General features: G+C 45.1%; 1 protein-coding gene and 1 long non-coding RNA gene across 2 annotated transcripts in view; both read left to right on the forward strand.

Annotated features, from left to right (window-relative positions):
• LOC144729134 (uncharacterized) overlaps window positions 1-19,439 on the forward strand; it is a 350,979-nt gene that overhangs the window by 319,676 nt on the left and 11,864 nt on the right. The gene's annotated exons all lie outside the window — the stretch shown is intronic.
• On the forward strand, window positions 160-19,361 carry GUK1 (guanylate kinase 1). The gene is made up of 8 exons (XM_078609089.1): window positions 160-187; window positions 11,182-11,295; window positions 13,947-13,988; window positions 15,229-15,325; window positions 16,628-16,766; window positions 17,503-17,587; window positions 17,952-18,037; window positions 18,386-19,361. Exons 2-8 carry the CDS (start codon window positions 11,184-11,186, stop codon window positions 18,419-18,421), a joined length of 597 nt encoding a protein of 198 aa, XP_078465215.1. The 5' UTR covers window positions 160-187; window positions 11,182-11,183; the 3' UTR covers window positions 18,422-19,361.

A 19,439-nucleotide genomic window follows, 5' to 3' on the forward strand; every position in this document is an offset into this window, starting at 1 on the left:
CGAATTGAACCCCCGCCTCGTCTCGCCGCTCTCTCCTGCACCACCACCACCATCACCACCACCCACGTGTTACAAGGGCTCCCTCTCTCGCTCTCTCTCGGAAGAAGAAAACGCGCGGGAAGAAACAACAGCAGCTCCGGAGTCAAGCAAATGTTCAGATTGTTCTCGTTATGGCGACTTCTGCAAGGTATACCTGGGCAGCGACACACCACACACACACACCAGTCTACACACACCACACACACACACCACACACACACACCACACACACCACACACACACACCACACACACACACCACACACACACACCACACACACACACCACACACACACACCACACACACACACCACACACACACACCACACACACACACCACACACACACACCACACACACCACACACACACACCACACACACACACACCACACCACACACACACACCACACACACACCACACACACACCACACACATACACCACACACATACACCACACATACACACCACACACACCACACCACACACCACACACACCACACACACAATCACACACAACACACACATACACCACACACACATACACCACACACACCACACATACACCACACACACCACACACATACACCACACACACCACACACATACACCACACACACCACACAACACACACCACACATCACACACTCTACACACACCACACACACATACACCACACACAACCACACACACCGCATACCCCACACACATACACCACACACAACCACACACACACCACTCTACACACACCACACACAAACACCACACACACCACACACAAACACCACACAACCACACACACACCACTCTACACACACCACACACAAACACCACACACACCACACACAAACACCACACACACCACACTCTACGCACACCACACACACCACATACCCCACACACCCCACACACACCCCACACACACACACCACACACTCTACACACACCACACACACCCCACACACATACACCACACACAACCACACACACCCCACACACACACCACACCCCACACACACACCACACACACAGCACGCGCCACACACACACCACACACACAGCACGCGCCACACACACACACAACACACGTGTAAGACACACAAGACACGTGTCGAGTGTGTTGTGTGACACGTGTAGCGGGGAGCGGTGGCGCAGCGGTTAGCGCTACGCTGCGCTACTGAACCCGGCGACCCCCGGGGTTCGATTCCCGCTCACGGCCACCCACCAACGAACACCCAAAGTGACGATTATCAGAACCGGTCCTGGGCCCTCCCCCTAGGTCGACTCGGCCTCAAATTACTTAGGGGAAGACAAAGGCGGCCGGGCGTTGCGTTTTGCTGGCCACCCCACACGTGCTGCTTACTCGCGAAGAGCACTTGCCCCAACAGTCTGTTGAGGCTACACGTGGGGAGGGGGATCTTTGCCTTTGTGTGTGGCTCACGTTTCGTGCTACGGATTAAATAACCAGGGGACCGTCCATAAATGACGTCACGCACCTAGAGGGGGGGGTCAGACATGTGTGACGAGGGGGGGGGGGTTGAGAAATGTGACGTCACATAAAAATTCGCAACTTTAAATAAATATAGACAACACGTTCTTGTTAATTAAATACTTTTTAATAAATGTTTTTTCCTACAACATCAGAGTGCAGCGCCATATTAAATACGCACTACAATGACAATAGTTTAATGCGATTTGAAGCATGTTTAAAAAAATTTGGGGGGGGGGGGGGGGCAGAGCTTTGTGACGTCATATTTGAAGGGGGGTCTGACTTCTTGCCGTGTGACGAAGGGGGGGGGGGGGTCAAAAATCGTCCAAAATCTTGTGACGTCATTTATGGGACAGACACTGTACAAGTGCGGCCACTTTTATCACTCCACTGCTATTATTTCCTTTCTACGTGACTTTACCGAAAGAACCAAGAAGATGGACCCACAAACATGTTCATGGGGCACTTAAAATCGAGATTTGGGGGTTTTTAAATTAAAGATCTAGGATTTTCTGATTTTAATTCCTGTTGTTTGTGTCCTAAAAACTACCCGTGTACCAAATGTCACGTAGAAGGGAAATAATAAAATAATTGTGCTTTATTATGTGTTATTTTTATTATTTCCCAAGAAGATGAATCCCTGCAGTAACGAAAGCTTTAAATCGAAATGTTTGTAGGTGTCATTCAGAAACCGTTCAAAATATAAGATTGCGGGGTTTTTTTCGTTTCAAAAAGCACTCAACCACAAATAATGTTGAAGCGAGAACCATTCATTGTTCTATATTTTATTGTTTTTTATGTTTAGAGTGAAAGCGGCTTTGGATGAAAAAATTGGCATTTTATGATGTTAAAATCTGAATAATTCGGAAACTCCCCTCGAATAAAAAAATAACGGAATCTCTAAATGGAGCGGTTTTTGTTGAGGCAAGTCGTCGGCAATTTTTTTTGCGGAAAAAAACAAATGTTAGGAGTAGTTAGTGTCTGATCGTAGATAAAAATTGTGAAAGAATCATATCAGCTTAATGATAAAATTTCTTAAAAACGTTTGCCTGGCGAAGACAGGCTTCATGAACTATCAGTCAATAAATGACGTTCACAACAAGCATTAATATTGCTAAGTGCACAGTGCGTGTAATACGTTGTCAGCATCTGTGATATTCGATTGGCTCTTGATCAGCCATGCTCCTCTGTCTTGTTTACAGCCATACATCGGTGGTGGAAATTCCACATCGAAAAGGGAGGGAAAGTCGACACATGGGGTCACTACTGCGGGCTTCCAAACTTGGTTACTAATTTTATACTCATGACTGAAACCAGGATTCTAATCCAGGATCTCAGCTGTGTCAAGCCCAGTGCTCTGAGCGAGATGTCGACTACCTCGCCTGGTATACAGGAGGTTGTGAATTCAATCCCGACCCTGATGCCTGTTGTTGTATATTTGGAGTTTGCGTGTCTCTCTCCCCGTGGTAGCATCGTTTTTTCTCCGAGTCCTCCGGTTTGTCTTCCCACATTTAGAATCAACGTGCTTTTACAGTATTTGACTGCTGCTATACATTTCCACATGCTAAGCCACTTTGTTGGGGTATCGTTTGTGGCCAGGTCGCTTTCGAAACAGTGCTACATAGCTCAGTGGGCATCACCTGGTTAAAATAAAATCCTAAAACTCGCAGATTGACAGAATAATCCCGGGACACACCCAGACATAGTTTTTTAAAAAATAGTTTTCCACAACCTTATCCGGAATGTTCTATCAATATAACTTATTTTTGATTTCGCTTGTTTACTCAGAGATCCTCACTGAGCCTCGAGACTTTTCCATGAGGGTCCTGTTGAGTTTTCGCAGGAAGGGTGACAGGGGGCGATATTGCTGCTGCTCGTGCAGCTGCTCTGTAATCCCACTTGAGTCATTTGGAGGTCATTCTTTTTAGCATTGAGATGTTCGGCCAATATCAGTGACATTGTGTGGCTGGTGTGTTTAGTGGGGAGCGGTAGTGTCGTGATTAGCGCGATGAACCCGACGACCCGAGTTCGATTTCCCGCTCACGGCCAACACCAGTGACGATTATTTGAACCGGTCTTGGGCAGTAATAGGGGTGGTCGGGGTAGTGATAGTGGTTGGGGTAGTGATGGGGTAGTAATAAGGGTAGTAATAGGGGTAGTAGGGGTAGTGATCGGGTTTGCGGTAGTGATAGGGGTTGTGAAAAGGGTCAGGGTAGTGATAGGGGTTGGGATAGTATTATTTATTTGATTTTATTAGATAAGGGTTACTGACCTATATAGCTCTTTTTCAGAAGCAACCTGGCCACAAATGATAGCTCAACGAAGTGGCTTATCATCACGTGGACATTTATAGCAGCCAAATACTCTAAACGCACGTTTCTAAATGTGGAGGGAAAAACCGGAAGACCTGGACAAAAATTCACGTGCCCATCAGGAGAACATGCACACTACAAATATACAGCAGGCGTCAGGGTCGGGATCGACACACGACCTCCTGTATACCAGGCGAGGTAGTTAACATCTCGCCACTACGTTGCCATCTCACCACCGCGGTGCCATCGTGATAGGGGTTGGCCTGGTCGTAGATGGCGGCAAGGAGTAGCAGGAGGATGGCCTAGGGAGAAGAGATGGTGCTATCACAAAACAGAGCTATCACAGGACCTGAGTTCTCACAGAACTGTTTTTTTCTGAAGTCTCAAGTGCCCTCTTGTATCCACACTCGAAGTGTGCATTTTCCCACCCGCCCTGCCACGGAGAAATGTCCATTGCATGACAATCTCACGTATCCTTAAATTTCACAGATCTGGAATTGAGCCAAATTAAAAGCAAAAGTACATTTAATGTAATAATTGTTTTGTTGTTGTGCAGTCATTGCTGATTGATTCAACTCACTACACTCGAGAAACCTGGTTCAATCACGGGCGGCTGAAACCCGAATTCAAACCCAGCCTTGGCAGCGGTTGTAGGCTCAGCGCTCCGTTCTCCGGGCCAACCCGGCCACTTCACCTCTTTTATGATGAATATTTTGTAAAAAAAAAAAATCACTTGCTGATTTGCGTAGTCTTAGACGTGATATGTTCAAAAAAAAAATATCCTTAAAATGAACGCGTTGTTGTGAACGCTGCTCATTTCCTGGGCTCGCCACAAAACAAGGGGGAACCGCCGGGAATTGGAACGGAGGTTACAATAATCCGCTTCAATCGGATCAGCGAGTGCACGCAAGCTCACAGAAGGTACTCTGGGGAGGTGCAAGCGCTCTTCTTTTTTTTGCCGGTGGCTAGGTGAGAATTACAGTAAACAACGAGCTGCTAGCCAGAGGCACATCCACACACATGCACACGCGCACACACGGACGGGCGCACACTTGTTGAACGGTTCACGAGAAGAAGACTACCGCTAAGGGTGAGTACGCGCCATATCAGACGCACACGCGTTTCGAAGGGCTTCGATTTATTGTTTTAGAAGACCGTCATGGCCGAGTTTCATTTTAAAATCACCTAGTAGTAGGTTTTTACCCTTTAAACTGGTACAAAAACTGACACCTTTATACAAGGCATTAAGTGGATAGGCAATGGCTGAATTATTTTATTATGTTTTATTTTTTTTTAATTTTATTATTTCCATTCTACGTGACTTTACCGAAAGAACCAAGAAGATGAATCCCTGCAGTCACGAAAGCTTTAAATCGAAATTTAATATAGTTTTTTTTCGAGTTAGATTGCGTGAATTTTAAATGTATCATTAAATCCGCTGCCACCCTACACAGCCAATTAGTAAGGTTTGTCGCGTAAACAAAACATGGCAATTCGTTATCATTTCAGCACTCCAGTGTGTTGGAGAGTAAACCCACTGCAACATTTACAATTCGAGTACTCGCGGTGTGCTTAACTAATAACGAATTGGTATGTTTTGTTTACTTGACAGACCTTACTAATTGGCTGTGTCGGGAGGTGGTGGCGGGTTTATCGACACATTTATGTTTACGCGATCTAACCCAAAAAAAACTCTGTGATGGTATCGGTCGTGAAAGCCGACTACTGCGTGTTTAAACCAGCGTGAAGTTTGGTTAATCAACCCCCACGACCAACACAGCCAGGGGGAGGGCCTAAATTCAGCAGTGGATTGGCAAAAACACTGCTTTTTATTATTGTTAAAGTGTTATATTTCCAATACGTGTGTTTTTTTCCCCATCATTCAGTTATGCAAGGTGGTAAATTGTAATTATATTGTACGGGATTTTTTTTTTATCACACTTTCCAATGAATGTTCCTTTGGTGCAAATGGCTTTCTGTTCTTGGATTTATCATTGCAATCAAGACCTTGCTTGAATGCGGTGAGAAACTAAAATTAAGGTGGATCGAGAGCATTTGATAGCACTGGTGACTCATAGAAACATCTATGGGACCCTTTATGCCAGCCGTAAGATGATAAAAAATCCATAGGCTTATTCATCTTTTCATCATCTTGATGCTGGCAGAAAGGGTCTCATAGATTAAACGTCTCGACCCGAGCCATGAATGCTTTGATGTGTGCATTGTCCTTGTGCTGGTCGCCTTTTGGTGTTTTTTAGTCTAACACTGGTGAGGCAAGACCATAAGAAGTTCAACATACATACTATGTTAAACTTCAAACTTGATTTGAAGCTTTCGTGACTGCACGAATTACTCTTTGGTTCTTTCGGTAAAATCACGTAGAAAGAAAATAAATTAAATAATAGAAAACGACGTTTCTATTGCAACACAAGCAACCGTCATCAGATAGAACACAAACCTAGTGAACTTAGGAATACAATGCAATCCAACACAGAGAGTCCGTTAACACAACAGTCAGCACCTTACCTGGTTGATTACGTTCTTCCAAAGATTGCTAAATTTGAGAGAGAGACAAAACACAGACATGGAGACACAGAGAGACACACAAGCAGAGAGAGACACACAGAGAGAGAGACACACAACATAGACACACAGAGACCCAACGCCTCTTAGGCGTATTCTATTAGTAAATTTATTTTCTTTGTATGTGACTACCGAAAGAACCAAAGAGTACGTTAAACTTCTTTTGTGCTGTGCGTAGCCAACCGTGCTAATCGAAGGTGCGGCGGGGGTGGAAGGACACAACAAAATAAACACAAAAAGCAGTTCTAAAGAAACGAGTTACCACTGCAATTTCACGGCATTCAATCTGCGCCGCCTTGCAAGAGACACTTAAAAACCCCCACCCACCACCACCTTCCCCGGCGGCTTTGGAGCAACGCTGAGTTTGGCCGGGACATTTCAGATTCACGGTCTTTAATGTCTTGTGAAATACTGCGTGCATTACAAATTGCATTGCTATGATTATTATTATTAATACTGCAGAGCCCGGAGGGATGATTGTAAGTGTGCTTGCTTAGGGCGCGTCAATCTAGCTCTTATAAGTAAGCTTATTTAATTTACTAGACTAAACTTTTGATTTCACCAGGCAAGGTCCCACTGAGCTGTGTAGCTCTATTTCAGAAGCGGCTGGCCACAAAATATAGCTCGACGAAGTGGCTTATTGTGTGGAAATTTATAGCACATTGGTTCTAAATGTGGAGGGAAAAACCGAAGGACCCGGAGAAAAATCCACACGACCACTCGGAGAGAGAGAGAGACATGGAAACTCCCAATTCACAGGCGTCAGGATCGGGATCGCACCCACGACCCTCTGCATACCAGGCAAGGTAGTTAACATCTCGCCACCGTGACGCCCAATTTTATTCATCGCCGCAGCGGACGTCCTCTTGGGCGTACTCCCTGGTTTGGCTGCCGTTCCGTCATTTGTCTCGACCACCGGCGGTCCGTCCCTTCTAGCAACGCTCCCTGCGCACTCGGTCCACTTGCCGCAATTCCAGGCATCCATCTCTCCACGCCTCCTTATGCTCTTCACAGCTTTTGTAAAACAAAAAATCCCGTTACGATGTGACGATTTTTTCAAATTCATGTCACATGGGAGTGTCACGAGTAGCATCATGAAAAATGTTTTGGTCAGTCTGTGTTTAATTATATATTAATCTTGAAATGTATTGCAGTACAGTACTATGTTTACCTTCTTAAGAGGACAACTGTCAACTTGAAATAATTTGAGAAGGTACTTGTAGTGTGCGTGGAGTGGTGGCATCGTGGTTATCACACTGCCTCCGAACCTGGAGGCTTAAGTTCGACTTTTGGACGTGGCTAACATCATTGGTGAGCAATAACTGAACCGATCCTGAGATCCTGGGCCTCATTCACCGATCTGCACTCACTAGCGTGGTGAAGTATGGTCAAACAACCTCCCCATCACAGACAGCATGGGAAGACCTTCATCCAACAAATGTTTGTAGACTATTATTATATCATCAATGTTTGTATTATTTTCCCAAACATCGTTGTTGCAACGCTCATGCACACGGGGTGAATTTAGTGTGCATTAGATTCGAATTATCCGCGGTCCCTAGGATAAAATACATTTATAAAAGAATAATGAGTACCGATGATGTAATGTACAAAGGTGGTCCATAAATATCTGACTGTGTAACATTAGCATTGGAAATCATTCACGGCATCCTTTCTGTCTGTGGGTAATACACTTCAACCGGAGACATGGTTCAGCCTTGATCAATCCAACTTCTAGATGAAGCATGAAGACCTCGATGTATGATACTCCACCCAGAACCTACGCATGAACTAATTTCATCATTCAAGTGTTTTTGGGTTAGATTGTGTAAATATAGACGTGTCGTTAAACCCGCCACCACCCGACAAAGCCAATTAGTAAGGTTTGTCACGTAAACAGAACATGCCAATTAGTTATGTAGTTCAGCACACGGGTTTGTTGGGAGAGTAAATCCAGGCTATCATCTGATGAAGCTGGTTGTAATCACCAGCGAAACGTCGTACTCGAATTGTTAATGTCAATTTACTCTCTGATTTCATTGTCTTATCTCCTCAGTGGAAATCCTCCCGGACGCATTCCATTCCTTGACCGTCACTCCCATTATTATTATTATTCACCATCGCCCATGACCGTTCCTATCAAAGCCCCACTCTCTTTTCTTAAAACGATTAGAGGGCCGTCGCTAATGCAGCCTAAATTTCGATTTAAAGCTTTCGTGACTGCAGGGATTCATCTTCTTGGTTCTTTCGGTAAAGTCACGTAGAAGGGAAGTAATAAAATAATAAAAATAAAACAATAAAATAATTATCACGACGTTTCGGCCACAACGCAAGCAGCCGTCCTCAGGTGAAGACCAGGTCTGTCGTGACATTACCGAAATAACCAAGAAGATGAATGCAGCCTAAGTTCTCAAATCCACGCTTTCCTGTTGCTGTCTCTCAATTTAAGTCCCTGGTTTTGATCTTCCGTGAGGCTCATAGTCCACCCTAAACCGCATCCACTGCAAAAACCATGGCTGCAGCATATGCGAATACCTGATGCACAAAATGGGAAATTAAAAACTCTCCAGTCGTGTGCGACTGTGGGTCAACCAGAACAGACCGTAACAACGTATAACGACACGATACCCGATCCACAAATACGAAGGACACATTACAGCGATTTGCTCCTGACGCGGTTATTTGGCTTGATCACCTGAAGGTTACATTGTAGTTGTTGCTCTGCGTCTACATCAGCCGTACGAAAGAAGAAGAATGTAATTCCGAGCAAGCGAACGCATTCAATACGGTAAATAAGATCATTTGTGGCATTTGCTCCACACGAAAGCACGCAATGAATAATAAGGTTGCACGAAGCACATCTCCCTACGTGCCCAACGTGGCTGACAACACCGTGGAAGCAAAGTGAGATAACGCTCGTGCGCGATTGGCACGTGGGAACATTTGGTTGACTTCAAGATAAGTATGAATCTGCCTACGGGTTTACCAAGTTCACTCTCCCTGCCTTCACTGAACACCACCCTTTCCACTCTCAAATGTGACGTTGCGTGGATAATAAACCCACGGTGTACATCCAGTGCACTAAGCACCTTCATCTGATATGTTCCTCTTCACTGTTGCATCGGGACCAATTACAGAAGGTGACCGGGTGGCCCAAAGGTCCACTGAGAGCCTGAGTTAAAATCCAGGTAGCCAGCGACCTGCTGTGATTAAACCCAAGTGTATTGAATTGATTTCGGTACAGCCCAGTCACCAATGACTACGCACACAAAGAAACACACAATCGCGTTAATTAAGTGTGGTGCTGCACTTGATTTGGCTGCATTCCAGCCACGAGAATTAAAATGTCATTTTTAATTTTATCACGCCACGAACACTTACTCTTAAAATGGCAAGAGAGCGGGTGTTTGAAATTGGGACCTTGAAGGGATCTTGGGCGGTAGCTCTGTGATATCCGCTTCCGTGGGGGCGTTTTTTTTTAGCGTGGAGGGGTTTTTTTTAGCGTGGAGGGGTTGCGCTTTTGCGCGAGAGATCCACGTGGGTTATTTGATCGCACGACGTGATGCCGACGGCAAAAGTGACAACACTTTGACTGGATTCTTGCCCGATGAAGCTGATTGTAATTATCAGCGAAACGTCGTACTACTAAAATTTTAAAATGCTGTTGATTCTCTCTACAGCACACCGGTGGGCTAAAGAAGTGAATTATTTATTAATAATAACAATGATGACATTTCTGGCGCACCAGCTTTTGCAGACAAGTCGTCAACTCGGAGGCGCGGAGCCAAGCTCAGAGCTGCTCGAAAGCCTGACCAAACAGATGTTTATTAAAACTCAGAGGGCATTTGATGTTGCGGATGTGCAAAGGGATGGAGTTCCACATAACGCTCTTACGTGTGGTTGGGTTGTACCATACCTGTCAACTCATACAGTTGACCCATATTCTTGTACAGGGAAATTGAATTAAAAAAATAGTAAATTGTAAAAAAAAAAATCTATTTAAAAAATATATTTGCTCATTTTTTTGTGTTTCTCCATTGTGATGAGACTTTGTAGCATGACGGTTGAGATTTATGATGGGCACGGGGTGACCAATAAGGTCTGAAATGGCCTGTAATAAGGTAGGCACTGATAAGGGATTGACAGGTATGTTGTACCATGTCTAGATTGGCATACCATGTCTAGATTGGCATAGTCTAATGTCCTGGGAGCTTTTCAGGAACATGGGACGAAAAGTTGACCATCGTGCCAACCAACAACACGTGATTCAACGCGGAACTCTTCGGAGAGCTACACAGTGCTCCCGCGAAAACCTACGCAGTAGCAATTAGAATCAGCTAATGAAGAAGCTCCCAGCACCTGGAGTGAAACATCAGACATCGTGTCGATCAATACTCAGGACACCCAGAAAGTTAATTTGAGAGCTATGTATGTATGTACGTTGAACTTCTTTCGCACCATACGTAGCCAACCTTGCTCTCGAGAGGTGCGTGGAAAGACAACAAACTAAGAATACTCGGTACACCCAGAAAGCTCATCTGAGAGCTACACAGCACAACCACAACAACCTACGCAGTAGCGACAGATAAACTCTGAAGTCGCGGGCCATAGGTTCATCATCATCCTGATTTTAAATATTCAGTCATCCTCGACGTGTGTGTCCGCACTGACTTGGTGCGTGTGAGACAATGCCGATGCGACCGCTGATGCAACGTGCTTTGTGCCGCTGTCGCCACCACTTATGCCTTGCTGTCTCTCCAGGAATGATGGGCCCTCGCCCGGTTGTGCTGAGTGGTCCGTCGGGCGCAGGGAAGAGCACGCTGGTGAAGCGTCTCATGCAGGAGTACGCCGATGTCTTCGGCTTCAGTGTGTCCCGTACGCCAACCCACGCACGTCAATACGCACGCACGCGCACACACGCCGGCACGCACGCACACGCCGGCACACTTCGCTACTCCACTGCCGTGCCTCGTGTACAAGTATACACGTGGATTGGGGTAGGATCCATCATCTTGGTTCTTTCGGTAAAGTCACGTAGACGGGAAATAATAAAATAATCAAAATAAAGCATAATAAAATAATTCTCACGACGTTTCGGCCACAACGCAAGCAGCCGTCCTCAGGTGAAGAACAAGTCTGTCGGGAAGACGCCGTCTTATGTTTTATTTTTATTATTTTATTATTTCCCTTCTACGTGACTTTACCGAAAGAACCAAGATGATGAATCACTGCAGTCACGAAAGCTTTAAATCGAAATTTGGGGTAGGGTCATTTGGAGAGATAGTACTACTGGCTAGTTGGTTGATACGGGTCACAGGAGGGCGAGTGCTAGTGGCTTTACCGCTAGTTTGTCAGTCTGCGGGAGGGATAGTTCTATTGGCGAGTTCAGGGGACGGAAAACCAAAATAACAAGAAGAGCCTTTTTTTTCGAGTTCGGTAAAAGAAAATCAATATTTCAAGAGCCGCTTTGCATCTGAATAACGTCACGAGGAAGCAGTCCTTTAAAAAGTCGCCGCAATCGGCTCCGGAGCAGCAGGTTGCCGACCCCAGGGGCTAGTTGGTCAATTAGGGCCAGAAGGGCGACTACTGGTGGCTGATTGGCTGGTTGGTTAAGGTCGGTAGAAGAGCGACTACTGGTGGCTGATTGGCTGATTGGTTAAGGTCAGTAGAGGAGTCAGTACTAGTGGCTGATTGGTTAAGGTCAGTAGAAGGGCTACTACTAGTGGCTGATTGGCTGGTTGGTTAAGGTCAGTAGAGGGGTCAGTACTAGTGGCTGATTGGCTGATTGGTTAAGGTCAGTAGAAGGGTCAGTACTAGTGGCTGATTGGTTAAGGTCAGTAGAAGGGTCAGTACTAGTGGCTGATTGGCTGATTGGTTAAGGTCAGTAGAGGGGTCAGTACTAGTGGCTGATTGGTTAAGGTCAGTAGAAGTGTCAGTACTAGTGGCTGATTGGCTGGTTGGTTAAGGTCAGTAGAAGGGTCAGTACTAGTGGCTGATTGGTTAAGGTCAGTAGAGGGGTCAGTACTAGTGGCTGATTGGCTGATTGGTTAAGGTCAGTAGAAGGGCTAGTACTAGTGACTGGTTGGTTAAGGTCAGTAGAAGTGTCAGTACTAGTGGCTGATTGGCTGGTTGTTTAGAGCTAGTGAGAGGGATAGTAGTAGTAGTGGCTGCATGGCTAATTGGTTATGGTCCTTCACACACCTTTCGACCGCGCTGTGCTGCACAAGGAGTCCATGACATCTGTTCATGATCAGAGTGTTACAGCAACATGATGTATGACAAAGCAACTCCTGAGTCTTTACGGTTATTCTTTGGTTGGCCCCAATAGACATGTAGATGTAAGCTTTATAATACTTTATATATAGAAACCCATATACTTAAGCAGACTTACACAAACACATCTTGTCCATCATCCTCTTATGTGCAAATCCATTTATCCGTGGGGGGTGGGAGAGGGATTTCCTCGTGTCCCCCACCTCTGTTGCTGATCCCAAAGTTAAACTTGTCCTGGTCCAGACGTGCTAGTTGCCACTGTGTCGGGTCGTGCTCTGTGGCTCTCCGATGTGTTTTATATGCATGTTGAACTTCTTTCGCACCGCACGTAGCCGACAGTGCTAATCGGAGGTGCGGGGGAAGGACAGCACACTAAACACAAAGCAGTTCTAAATAAATTATGTTTCAAGATTGTAGCGCAGCGTTCTTCATTGCAAGGCCCGCGGGCCACTGGCGGCCCCGATGGCCTTTAGCGCGGCCTCTGACGTGCGGCCCCCGACAATACACAACCTGTGCAAACACCCCCCCATCGTCGTGCTGCTGTCAAACCCCAATTGTTTCAAATGTGTGGCGGCGGCCATTCGCACCAATGATGTCTTATCGGCGAAAGTGCCCCCCGCGCCCCCGTCTGAAAATGAGTGAAGAACACTGTGTTGTAGCACATTCTGTTCGACTGGATGCCCAACGTATATCGCTCCACTTGTTGAGAGCTCCACGGTGTCCTCCTACGTGAAGCCCGAAGAAGCTCCCAGCGAGGGGAGCGTAACGTCGCGCATCGCCTTGAAACGGCGCGCGGCAACAACCCGAACACATGGGAGAGCTACGCTGCAGGCCACATCTCTCCGAGTGCACATTTTCATTTGACATACAACTCAGGGGTGGCCAACCTGTTCGCAGGTTACAGGCCCAAAAAGTACCCGTGCAGTTCTGCAAAGAGCCAAGTGTATACAGTAAAACCTTGGATTGCGAGTAACTTTGTCTGCGAGTGTTTTGCAAGACGAGCAAAATTTTTTTAAATAAATATTCATTTGGTAAACGAGCGAGGTCTTGCAATACGAGTAGTACGTGCATACGCTTTGTCTGCCGAGCGTCACGTGATCACGACTGATATGCGAATGCTTTGATATACGAGTGCTTTGGATTACAAACATGTTTCCGGAACGTGCTCGCAATCCAAGGTTTTACTGTATATTAGTCTGTATATATATTGCGGTTATGAAAGTTCAACTAAATGTTGTATTTTATTCTCACAGATACGACGAGAAATCCAAGACCAGGGGAAGTTAACGGCAAAGGTAGTTCTCATTTGATGCGTGCCTCACCTTTATCACAGATGGTGTCCCGTCTCTTCGTGTACAATGGCTTATAATCAGTCGGCATATCTGATGTGCAATGCAAGTGAATAGACTTAACTTTTTTTTCTTGCTAGATAAAATGTGTTAAGAAAATCAAGTTTCAGTCCATCAGCCTCAGCCTTCCAGAACAATTTTTTTTCCCAGTAGCATTTGTTCCAGCAGCATCAGTTTTGCCTTTCCATCAATCAAAATGTTCATTCATTCAATTATTTTTCAGAAGCACGTGTGTCTCTTTTTGTTTATTCCACCTGTCACGATTTCCCACCTTGATCCATAATTCAACATCTTCGAAACAGAGACGTCCACAGAACTCCATTATTTATCTCTCGGCCTACCACAGTGCGTATTTTCCATGTTTACCAGTCTTCTTGATTCAAGTACAAATGAAGGCTCATTACACGCTGCATGCGCCTCATTATAGCTACAGTCGCACGATGCGACGAAAAGAGCGTTGATTTAAATTAAAATAGAGAATCCTGTGTATGTGTGTGTCTCTAGCCATGTGGAGAGTGGTAGGGTAGCAAATAGCACGCTGCGCTACAAACCCGGTGATCCGAGTTCGATTCCCACTCACCAACACCAGTGACGATTATCTTAACCAGTCTTGGGCCTCCCCTAGGTCGACTGAGCGTCCAATGAGTACCTGGTGCGGTGTGTAAACTTCACCATGAGAGAGACAAAGGTGGCCGGGCGTGGTGTTAGCCACCCACCCCCTCGTGTGCCGTGCCAGCCTTCATAGGTGCTCGCTAACAGCACTTGCCCCAACAGTCTGCTAAGGCTATACGGGGGATCTTTGTTTTGTCTATAGCCTTTCCCCATGGTCTGGGCAGCTCATTTTGAAATCGCTATCAGTTGGGCAGTCCATTCTGGTGGCATTCTAAACACATGTCTATGCCATTGAAGCTGAGACCGTTGCTATCTTGAGAGTTGGTGGCGAAAATAGTTGTCTTTAATTTTTACATGGCAATATCGAACCATTCCTTGTCTGTTTATTATCACTATAAAATCATGGCCCACAGTCCACAGCAGCTCACAACACCATGTAATTTTCTACATACATAAACTAATTTCTTCAGAACTGCTTTTTTTGTTTAGTTTGTTGCCCTTCGCCCCCGCACCTCCAATTAGCGCGGTCGGCTACATATAAGTTCAACATTAATTTAATGTGACCTCTGTGTAGATTACCACTTTGTCTGTCGGGAGGAGATGGAGAAGGGCATCTTGGCGGATGAGTTTATAGAGCACGCCGAGTTCTCAGGGAATTTGTACGGCACCAGGTGAGTCGCGTGGATAATCCTCTCTCTCTGTCAAGTGTTACCCCTACAAGGGAAGATGCTTGGCTCTAGTTCCCTGCCATCCAGACGCGCACCTCCCCCCCCTGACACCACCACGCCGCGGTGGCGAGACGTTAACTCCCTCGCCTGATATACGGGAGGTCGTGGGATCGATCCTGACCCAAACGCCGACTGTATATTGGAGTTTGCGTCTCTATCTCCCCGTAGTCACATTTAGAATCAACGTGTGTTTAGAGTATTTGGCGACTTCTGTAAATTTCCACATGCTAAGCCACTTTGTTAGGCTATCATGTGTGGCCAGTGTGCTTCTAGGCCTTACCTGGTAAACTAAAAATAGTTTATAGTTTTTATCGCACTCTGCACTAGAGTTCTTGAGCATTTGCTTCCTCAACAGTATTGTTTAGGTGACACGTCACAGGGTAGAGTTTAGCGTTATACCCAGGGCAGGGTTAAGTTTTACATGCTTTGCAGTTACCTACGCAGATTTATACAGCATCTGTTCAGAGTTTGTCTTCGGGAAACACCTCCGATTAGCGTGGTTGCCTACGTACGATGCGAAAGAAGTTCAACGTACACACCCGATGTTTATTTTTACAGCCCATGAGAAGCATGATTGGAATCGCACTCAGTGACAGGAAGAGGAACATATGAATTAGATAAGCAAGTTAGAGACGTTATTTTGACTGTTAGTTAAAAAAAAAAGGAAGTGGGCTTAGGCAAGACATGTCCCTTGGGATAATGGCCGGTGATAGCGACTGACATTGAAGTGGCAGCCAAAGTAGGGAACAGCGGAGAGGACGAACGCCGTGGAGATGGAGTGATGAGATCAGTTAATTTGGGAACTAGATAGATTGTTGCAGAGGTGTGTCATGTGACTTGGACTCGAGTCAGACTCGAGTCATGAATTTGATGACTTGCGACTCGACTTGGACTTGCATAACAATGACTTTGTCCCACCTATGAGATGTGGACTCGAGTCATGTGACTTGGACTCGAGTCAGACTCGAGTCATGAATTTGATGACTTGCGACTCGACTTGGACTTGCATAACAATGACTTTGTCCCACCTCTGGATTGTTGTATCACAGGATTGTTACTGATGGCACGACAACTTGGGGAGGCCTTTATCCAGCAGTCGATAGATCATTGCTGCTGACGATGATAGAACAATGACCTCACGGGCGATGTCACTTCAGAATGACTTTTTTCTGGTTTCACCCAGCGTATTGCTGGCAGCGTTAATTGTATTGCTAATTCGTGCGTTTGTGTTGATGTGGCGCGCAGTAAGAAAGCAGTGGAGGTTATCAGAGACCATAACCAAATCTGCATCCTGGACTTGGACATCCAGGGCGTACGCAGCATGAAACGTACCACCTTGAACCCACTCTACCTCTCCATACACCCACCTTCAATAGAAGCGCTGGTGTGTGCCAACAGAATGATTTTGTTTTATAACACTTTCCTGCTACGGATGAAAGTGTGTTAATGCATTCGCTCCGTATGTGTTTGTCTGTAGCAGGGGGGGGGAAGGGGTGGTCACGGACACTCGTAAAGACCATGCAATATAAATAACATTTTAGATAAAGTTGCGTTGATATTATGGACTTACCCAAAACAAAATTGGACAAAAGGTTAGCCAAAGCTTGGAGAAAAAAAAACAGGGACAGAATTAATTTCAAGATTCTACTGTTAACCTTTAAACCATTAACCTATTCTGATAATGTACGTGTACTTTATCAGTTTTTACTCACGATTCCGTTCGAAAACAGAACTGCAAAAAATAAATAAAATAACTTAATCGGTACCAAGGACTCCCACAAGGCCATGTGAGAGGGCGTGTGGCACAGTTTGGCGTCAGCTATCGTAAAGTGCGGTCATGTCGCTGCAGTTCTCCGCGGTGAGTACGTCTTTAAAAAACAACGCCACTCCGCCTCTCTAAATAAAATGAACGCTGAGCTGCTCGCGCTTTCCGAGTTTCAGCGGTGAGCGGGAAACACCACCCTGCAACTTGCAGTCGTCTCCGAACAGGAAAGGGTTGAGGGCTCGCGGCGACCTAATATTCGTGAACCATTGAATCCTCAAGCCTCATTGTTGTGTGTGCATATGCAGATCTTTATATAATGCACACGCGTGTGTGCTTTACATGTCATCGGCTCTAGGAGGAGCGTCTGCGTGGCCGTAAGACAGAGTCGGAGGAGAGCATACAGAAACGCTTGGCAGCTGCAAGGGCTGACCTGGAGATCAGTGAGTACTGACTACAGAGTTATCACGTGTGTCCACCATTTTACTTTATTTATTTGATTGACCCATACCCACGACCACATTTACCTGGGATGCACCCGATTACATCAGGCCTCGAAAGTGAAGAGGAGTTGAACCTTAAGAGGTGACCACGATGTCTGTGTTGTAGGCGGCTTGAGGGCTACGCATTGGTCAGCAGAGGGCAGTGCAGAAAATTCGATTGTTATACTGTGATTCTGTGCTCCCACAGAGAGTGACATTGCATGATGGCAAACATAAAAAAAATTGTGTCACAATAAATCTTATGACAATGATGATGATTTTCCAAGTTTAGTCTTATCTTTTGTTTCATGATTCTCTATCACAGGCAAGGAACCAGGAATCTTTGATGCGGTGATAATTAACGATGACCTGGATGAGGCATACAACAAGCTCAAGGACGTGCTATCTGAGGTGTGACACATTCTCCAACGTCGCAACACGGCAACATCTTAAACTCAACTGCCGCCATGAAAGGAAACAAATATGTAATAGGTGACATTCAAGAAATGTCTGGTCTACAGAGCATATATATACAGTCAGTCACACCACGCATAAATACTGTACTACACATGAGCAGTTAATTGTTCAGGATGCACGTGTGACAATCGAATATGCGACATTGTAGTATACAACCTGCATTGTCGGCACAGTTAGAACGTTAAAGTACCAAACTATTATGATCTCTTTTGCATTTTGTAAGTGCGTAATGATGAAATTGACAAGTAGATTTTCTAATTTGTTTTGTTTTGGCTTTTACAGGAGATTCAGAAGGTGCAGGCTTCCAAGGAGAATTAGAGACATCTAAAATCTTCCAATGTCAAGAAGTGCAGATGCACATTATATCAAAAATTGTAGCTCACATGTGCACAGTACTAATAACAATTGTGTAATGCTATTTGCTGTATTCACTTAAGGGAATCTTATGATATATATATAGTCACGATATATATCCTGGCAATTATAAATTTACTTGACCGTAATATTGTACTTGAAATGTACACGATGTCCATTAAGATTGTCGTGCAATATTATCTATAATAGGTTTTTGGGTTAGATCACGTAAATATAAATGTGCCGTTAAACCCGCCACCACCCGACACAGCCAATTAATAAGGTTTGTCATGTAAACAAAACATGCCAATTCGTTATTACTAGCACAGCACACCGGTGTGTTGGAGAGTAAATCCACAACATTTACAATTCGAGTACAACGTTTCGCCAGTAATTACAACTAGCATCATCAGGCTACAGCCTTTAAATTTAAGTGATCTAACCCAAAAACCTCTATTATGGTTAAATCGTTACAATTGGACGGTAGTTTTAACTGCTAAGCTGAATGTTGGCGTTATGTAAAAGATAAATAATATGCTGAACAAATGAAAATCTCAAGTAATCTTCAACGGCACATAACAGAAGCATTCGAGACGATCAGAGCAGAGATGTTGGCGAATGCCCCAGACTCTCAAATCTCGATGCGATGCGTGTCACCAACACCATGGTGGACATGTGCAAGTGGACAGGGATGTAAAATCTTCACACCACCAAGTATGTGTGTGTGTGCGGTTTTATTCACTTTGCTCACACCATTGTCGAATACTGATTAATAATGGACAATACCAGGTTATGCTATATTTATTAAGATGCCTTTTCCTAAGGTTTTTGGAACCACATGAGGGAGAAGTTTTATATTTTCTGTTGCAATAGTTCCAATTGAATAAAATGAAAGCCATTACAATTACAGCCTGTATTCTATCATTTATCAACAACATCAACAGCCACGATGTAGCCACTGCTGCACGAAGGCCTCCCCACA

The sequence above is a fragment of the Lampetra planeri genome, chromosome 31 (genome assembly GCF_965212315.1).
Source record: "Lampetra planeri chromosome 31, kcLamPlan1.2.h2, whole genome shotgun sequence".
Classification (NCBI taxonomy): Eukaryota; Metazoa; Chordata; class Hyperoartia; order Petromyzontiformes; family Petromyzontidae; genus Lampetra; species Lampetra planeri.